At 51.3% G+C, this 7,606-nt stretch overlaps 1 protein-coding gene and 1 non-coding gene across 2 annotated transcripts in view; one reads left to right on the top strand and one right to left on the bottom strand.

Annotated features, from left to right (window-relative positions):
* Positions 1-2,048: 2,048 nt before the first annotated feature.
* On the bottom strand, positions 2,049-2,151 carry LOC131894016 (U6 spliceosomal RNA). The gene has a single exon (XR_009374805.1). It is a non-coding gene; the product is annotated as a U6 spliceosomal RNA (small nuclear RNA).
* A 943-nt stretch (positions 2,152-3,094) lies between these two features.
* Psap (prosaposin) overlaps positions 3,095-7,606 on the top strand; it is a 32,878-nt gene continuing 28,366 nt past the window's right edge. The window contains exon 1 of the mRNA XM_059281601.1: positions 3,095-3,219. Coding sequence (XP_059137584.1) covers positions 3,180-3,219 — 40 coding nt within the window. The 5' untranslated portion in view covers positions 3,095-3,179. The remainder of the gene's footprint in view (positions 3,220-7,606) is intronic.

Below are 7,606 nucleotides of genomic sequence, written 5' to 3'. Positions count from 1 at the left end.
GTCTCCTCGGTCAGGAGACCTGCTTCCAGACAAGACTGTTGTTGCCCCAAGCGCTGTGAGATCTGTGTGCCTGCCTCTTTCTCCCCAGGCCTTCTTTTCCCCTTTGGTACAATGATAACCTCGAAGGGCCCGTGCCAACGTGCTGGGAGTCAGTTCCTCACGTTGCCTGGGGGTGAGCTGGTACTGTTCCTGGGTTCGTGTTTCTCATTCTGCTCAGCCCCAGGGTCAGTTGCAGAAAAGCTGTGAGTGGGTTTATTGTCCACCTTGACTTTCCTTACCTGGGCTGGAATGTGGTGGAGAGGGCTGGGTAGGGTGGGGCGGCTTCTGCTACTATAATCCTCAGTGGGTTTCTCCAATTCTGGCTCATTTCCTGTTCCCTTTTCTAGTGGCTGTAACTTCCACCTTTTTACGCTTTTGAAAAATTACATTTACTTATTATATTATTTGTGTGTGTGTGTGTAGACACACTTGTGTCACGGTGGTAAGTGAGATCAGAGGACAGCGTGCAGGAGTTGATTTCCTCTTTTATCCTCTGGGTCCCAGTGATGGAACTCAGGTTTTCAGGGTTGGCTGCAAGCGACTGGACCCACTGAGGCCATCTTGCCCGGCCCATCGTTCTTTAACAAAATGCTATCAGACTACATTAACGATAATAATGAGTTTCATTACGACATTTCCATGCTTGTGTATAATGCATTTGGTCATATTCACCCTCTGTCTTGTCCCCATCCTTGATGATCTTTTCTTCTCAGCTAGTCCCCTTCCATGCTTTCGTGTGTATGTGTATGCGACCCCGAGTTTCATGAGGAGCATGGGTGAAGAAAATGTCTCCCCTCACCCAGCAGCCATTACCTGCCTATAGATCCCCCATCAACACCACCCCTTCTTTGTTCTTTTGACCCAAGGGTCTCTCTCTATTTTCATGAATTTACTCCCTAGCTCAGGCTAGCCTGCATATGATGGTCCTCCTATCTCTAGCCTGGGAATACAGGCTTGAGCCACTGTGCCTGGCTTCTTCTTTTTTGGTTTTGGTTTTTTGAAACAGGATCTCAAAACCCTGTAGCCCAGGTTGGCCTGGAACTCTAGATCCTCCTGCCTCAGTCTCCCAAGTGCTGGGATCATAGGCATCATCTGCCATGCCGGCTTGGGAGTGACTTTGTTTTGTTTTTGAGACAGGAGCTCACTGTATAGCTCTGGCTGACCTCGAACTCACTCTGTAGACCACGATGGCTTTGAACTCACAGAGATCCGCCTGCCCCTGCGTCCCGAGTGCTGGGACTAAAGGCGTGCGCCACCCCCACCCCCACCTCATCAGCCTAATAATAAAACAATTTAAAAATCGATTTCATTGCTAATTGTGTGTATGTGTCTGCGGGTGGGATGTGTATATGAGTGCAGGTGTACCAAGAGGTGTCAGATCTTCCTGGAGTTGGAGTTTCAAGTGGTTGTGACACACCCCGTGTCCGTCATCCGTCCCCCCCGCCCCCACCTCACCATCGGTGCCGGGAACTAAATGCCAGTCTTCTGAAAGAGGAGCAAGTATTCTTAACAGCTGATTGTTCCTACCACTACCCCAAACCAATTTTTATAATCTTATTTATTTCCTGAGAGACCCTGCCTCAGCCTCCCAATGCTGGGACCACACGCACGGGGTGCCACACCCGGCATGCATTCTTGTTTTCTTCTTCCATCAGGCATGAGTCCCTGTTCTGTGGCATCTGTTCTTTCTCCTAGCCACACAGGTTTCCTGAAAATAAATTTTTATTTATTTTTTCATTCATTCATTCATTCATTCATTCATGCATGCATGCATGCACTCATTTTACTGCTTACACGTTCAGACTTCCTCCCTGCCTTCTCTTGAACACTGATTCAGAGACTTTGGAGTCTATCCTGCAATCTGTAGTCCTCAAGATCACCTATAAAGGCTTCTTTTGTTTGCCGTTTTCTGAGTCTGGATTGATTGACAACTGCAGAATGGGAGGAGGTGAACTTGAATCCTGAGTCTACCGACTTTGGCAAGTCTGTGACCTGCCTGTTCTTTCTCTATTAATACGGAACGCTTCGAGAATTTGCGTGCCATCCTTGTGCAGGGGCCATGCTGATCTTCTCTGTGTCGGTCCATTATTTATTTATTTATTTTTTGTCTATGTGCTGCCGAGGTGAGCACACCTGTTGGTTCTTGATTCTCATCTGTCAAAATGGGAAGAGTCACAGTCAATGGGGGCTAGAGATGTATCTCAGTGGGTAGAGTGCTTGAGGAGCAGATGAGCATGCATGGAGCCCTGGGTTTGGTCCCGGGCACCGAATCAAACCAGTATGGTGGTGCCTGTGATCTAGCACTCAGGAGGTGAAGGCAGGGTGGATCAGGAGTTAGAGGTGACTGACAGCTGCACAATGAGGTTCGAGGTCGGCCTGGGATACATGAATCTTCACCACAGCCAATTGTAGACCTCCTTGGATTACAGGAGACCCTGTCTCAAAAAACTAACAACCACTATACAAGGCAGGCTGAGGCAGAAGGATCACAGGCTCAAGGCCTTCCTGGAGAATTTGGTGAGCCCCTATTTCAAAATAAAAAACTAAGGAGTGGGCTGGAGGAAGGGGTACGGCTCAAAGGTTGGACATTTGGCTGGCAAGTATAAGGCCTTGGGTTCAATACCCGGGACTGCGAACAAAATCAATCCCCCCAAACCCTGCTCCGAGGGGTTGAGGCAGGAAGTTGTGGATTCCAGGTCTGCCTGGGCAACACAAGGTCACAGTGACACCGTGTCTCAAAAGCAAATACTGTCCTCCAAAGGGGGAAAAATAGCGAGACTTAAAAAGATGTTGGGCCTGCAAGAGGCCCTGGGCTGGATTCCTCACCTTGCAAAGGGAAAGAGACACGTTAGATACCGTATAATTCCTGACCTTGATTTAGACACCTGATAGGCTTTCCTTTTTACCACCTCGCCCGCGCCACCCCCGCCTGGCCGGGCCAGCCCTTCCCCAGGCCCGCTCGCACCCTCCCTCCCTCCCTCCCCGCCGGCGGCGCGCTGCACGACGCTGAGTCAGGCTGCGCCCAGCTGGGGCGGGGCCCGCGCATGCGCGCTGGCGTCTGCGGCGGGGTCGAGGGATAGATTTATATCCGCCCGATCAGCTGACGGTCTGCAGTGCAGCCTGCGGAGTGCAGCGGCGCCATGTACGCTCTCGCCCTCTTCGCCAGCCTTCTGGTCACCGGTGAGCTTCGAGGGTACTCGGTCTGGTGGAGAGGGACGCTGTAGTGTCTCCTGGGCCCCCGGTTGCAGGGCGGCCCGGCCAAAACAGGCCTCGCGTTCCCTCCGCTCGCTTCCCGGGGCGCCCTTGGAGAGGCTGCGTAGTGCGCGCAGGCGCAGGCCGGGGCCCCTGTCTGAGGGCACTTGTTCCCGACTCCCTAAAATTCGAGTAGGGACAATGGGGCGGATGGGGGGAGGCGGCGTGTCCCCTTGTGTGTTGTGCGCAGGCTTTTGCCCAAGGCCGTGCGGGTGGCCGCGCTTCTCCCTGGGGCGGGGGTGGGGGAGGGTGGGAATGGGGTGACCCCTCCCGCCGCCGCCACCGCTGTTGTCCCTGGCCTGGCGCGTGTGATCGACATGGCCTGAAGCTCCCTTCATCCTGCAGGCCAGGTTGCCTGGTGACCTCTGCCTCAGACTACACGGGTATGGGAGTTGCAGGAAGAGCCTGTGTGTCTGCCGGGGGTGATCTTGGCATGTGTGTGAACTCCGGAGCGTAGTAGGTCTTGGAGGGGCTTTTGTGGTCCCCATTGCCCTGAACCTCTTATTTTTCCTATTTGATCGGGCGGAAGCCATTGGCCGGTCTTTATTTTGTAGCAAATGTGAGGGCTGGGCGCAGAAGTTGTGTTTGTAAAATGGTACCGGTGATTTTTGTTAAAAGCACTGCCGGTCACCAAGGCAGCGCCAGGGGACCCACTGCATCCATCACCTGGATTCTAGGAGAGGCCACCTGGTTTGCTGTGGCGGATCATTCCCCATAAGTCTTGCCTTACCTAGCCTCATTTCAATCATCACGTTGCACAGACAGGTGTGAATTGAGATTTTAATCCCCACAGAGGGGCTTCTCTCAAGTCGGTCTTTTCAGGTCATAACCCACCGAAAGAAGTAAACTATAGCTTCAGGGTCTGTTTACTTGTAACTACTCAGTGGAGGAGGGGGCTCAAAGTGGCCTTAACCTTTTTTGGGGATGACAGTGTCTTATGTAGCCCAGGCTGACCTTGGACTTGCTATGCATCTGAGAATGACCTTGAACTCCTGATCCTCCTGCCTCCACCTAAGTGGGGGGAATTACATGTGCTTAAAAGAAAAAAAATTAGGGGTTGGGGATTTAGCTCAGCAGTAGAGTGCTTGGAGGCGCAAGGCCCTGGGTTCAGTTCTTAGCTCCGGAAAAAAAAAAAAAGAAAAAGAAAAAAAATTGCCTGCGATTTCAGCATTTGGACGGCTGAGATAGGGAGGATCTTGAATTTGAGGCTAGCCTGGGCTAGGCAGGAAGTTCAAGGCTAGCCTCCACTATATATTGAGATAGTGTTGCAAGAAAAATGCAAAGAAATGCAATTGATCCTGTTGGCCTTGAGTCATCCCATCCCTCGTGAGTTCTGATTCACCCGCACCCAAAAACAGACTTCTTTTTTCACTTGTGAACTTGGACTCTAACACATGGTGGGTGAGCACCCTCCTGCCAAGTCACACTACAGCCCTTAATTGTTTCTTTGGAAAAATAAAAATCTGCGTATGCAGTTCATCTGACCAGAGTCTGGTTAAATGGGCCTCTCTTCCCTGAGCTCTTGGGTAGGTAGGAGGGTCCTATGATGGCCTTGGTCTAACTCCAGGCCCATACCGTAGCCAAGGTCACACTGATAACTGGAAGAACGCTAGCTTGTTTGGACGACTCCACCACTGAGAGCCTGTGACTGTAGCCCATGTGTGCTCCCTGAGGCTCTTAGGGCCTGTGGCTTCACTGTGGCACGACTTACAGGGTGCCACTCAGACTCTGGAGAGATTTCATGGCTTGTGTTTTAATGCTGTCCTGGGTGCTTAGCATATTCCAGGTCTTGTCCTATCTTCACAAAGGCCTGAGGGTACAGATGTTTGTTTGGGGCTACTCTTCCGCCCATCCAGTCTTCCTGCCTTTCCTACCTAGTCAGAAAGTAAAGACATGCTAAAATAATAAAATGCCCTTTTAACCTCTTTGTAGGGAATGAGGACAGGTGCCCAGCCTCGGAAGTCGTCGGCTGTTGGGGGGGGGGGGGGAGGTGTCTCAGGATGCTCACTCTTTGCTCATGTTCCGTTGGCAGGGCTGTCCAAATACCACAGCGCAGGTGGTGAGTCCTTGATGCTAGGCCTGGCCTCGGCTCCGTATACAGCCCCACATGGTAGAGGCAGAGAGAGCCCTGACTCCTGGCTGGCTTTCCTTTGATCTCCAGAACACAGGTGCATGTGTGTGTGTGTGTGTGCGCGTGCGCGCGCATGCATGCATGCATGCATGCATGCATACACACACACACACACACAATTTTTAAAAATATATTAAAAAACAAAACAAAACAAAAAACTCTCTGTGCTGGATGTAATTTCCATGCATTCGCTTTCTAGAATGGTGACATGGTGGCAAGCTAAGCCTACCCAGCACAGAGCATCCTTAGGTGCCTGCAGTGGCAGCCCCTGACCCCCCCCCCCCCCCCCCCCCATGCTGTGTCTGGGCCTGCCTGCCGGAAACAGCTTTGCTCACCTTGGCTCTAGGGAATCTCAGTGTCAGGATGTGCAGTTGAGGGACTGCTCCGGTGGGAACAAGTGGGTCAGGGTTGGTGAGCTGAGCATAGAGAGGTGGCGGAGGTGCCCGCGTGGGGCAGATGCTCTCCCTCAAGCTGAGACGCCATTACAGCTGTCACTTGGGCCGTGGCTAACCCCTTAGTGTCTGTACACATGGAGGCAGCGCGTCGTAGCCTAGCCTGCCTGAGTTATGAGTAGCAACAGGAACCCCCAGTTTCACCTGATGATGATGCCGAGAAAATCCTGTTTAGCAAAAGGTAGCTTTTTTTTTTTTTTTTTTTTTTTTTTTTTGGTTTAAAGACAGGTTCCTGCTTGTAGCCTAGGCAGGCCGGCCTCTAACTTACTGTGCAGCGCAGGCTAACCTTGAACGTAATCCTCCCAGTTCACATACTGGAGTGCTGGCTGGAATTACAGGTGTGAGCCACCCTACCATACCTAGCTTCTGTCAGTTCTGTTTTTTTGGGTGTGTGTTTGTGTGGTGTCCGGTGTGCATGCCTCTCAAAGGCCAGAGAAGGCTCACAGGCATACTTTATTAGACTTCTCTTTATTCCCTTGAGTCCAGGTCTCACTGAACTAGAGAGGTCAGCTGGCAGCCAACAAGTGGCAGCCATCCTTGTGTCTGCCCCGACAGACAGTGACAGCACTAGGTGAGGGTGTGCGGCCACTCCCAGTTCATGTGGGTGTGGGGCTCTGAACTCAGGCCCTGGGGCTTGTGCCGCAAAACTCCTGAGCCACCTCCCCAGCCTGTCTTGTCAGGTTCTTGATATGTATTTGACAGGTTGTTCTGAAGTGTGTTGGATTTGAGTTGGAGGGAATTGTCTAGCGCAGGGAAGGACAACTTATTTTTTTTTTCACTCAAGGGCCTTAAGCACCCTAGACTCTGAACTCTACGCCTCCATTTTCTTGTGGGAAACTGGAATTCCAGGCTACTGGCAGTGTCTGAAATGGACAGGAAGAGGAAGGGCAGGCTGTTGCTCTACCTAATGAGAATGCCTGGGAAGTCCCCAAGGCCAAGGCCTGCTGCTTGGATAAGGGGCTGGCTGGTCTTTGATGCGGGCTATTGACAAGCATTCCAGAGTATTGGCTTCTCGGCTCTTAACTAAGCCTGTTCTCCCGCTGGCCACCAGGCAGGAAGTTACTGATTCAATATCCGCCCCCATTGGGGATTGAACTCAGGGCCTCTTCTCATGGGCTAGGTATTCTGGATTTGCGAGAGCCCTGAATACATCGACCTGCTTGCTTGTTTTTATTCTTGGTACTGGGGACTGAGTTCAGGACTTTGTGCAAGTTAAGCACCTGCTCTTCCATTGAGTCACAACTCCAGCTCAATTTTTTTTTTTAAAGATTTATTTATTTTATGTGTATGGGTGTTTTGCCTGCATGCAAGTTGTGTGAGGGTGTGTGTGAGGGTGTCAGATCCCCTGGAACTGGAGTTATAGTTATTTATCTATCTATATTTATTTTTGAGGTGGGGTCTCACTATTGTCCTGGAACTCACAATGTAGATCAGGCTGGTCTTGAACTCACAGAGATCCACCTCTGCGTCCAGAGTGCTGGGACTGAAGGTGTTATACTACCATGTCCAGCTCAGGGTTGGCCTTAAACTCAGATCCTCCTTTTGATCTTGATTGCTCTGCCTCTGCCTCCCCAGTCCTGAGGTTATGGGTGTGTACCTTTGTAGCATGAATCTTGAAAGTTCTTATTAATAAAAACAAACCCAGGGCCAGGTATTGAGGTGAATGCTGGAAGATCAGAGAAGCAGAACAAGCCACAGCTACCTCACCTTGCCAGTTCCTCAGCTGATCCTG

The sequence above is a fragment of the Peromyscus eremicus genome, chromosome 16_21 (assembly GCF_949786415.1).
Source record: "Peromyscus eremicus chromosome 16_21, PerEre_H2_v1, whole genome shotgun sequence".
NCBI lineage: Eukaryota > Metazoa > Chordata > Mammalia > Rodentia > Cricetidae > Peromyscus > Peromyscus eremicus.
The sequence above is the reverse complement of the archived record's forward strand: the minus strand, read 5'-3'. Positions and strand labels throughout refer to the sequence as shown.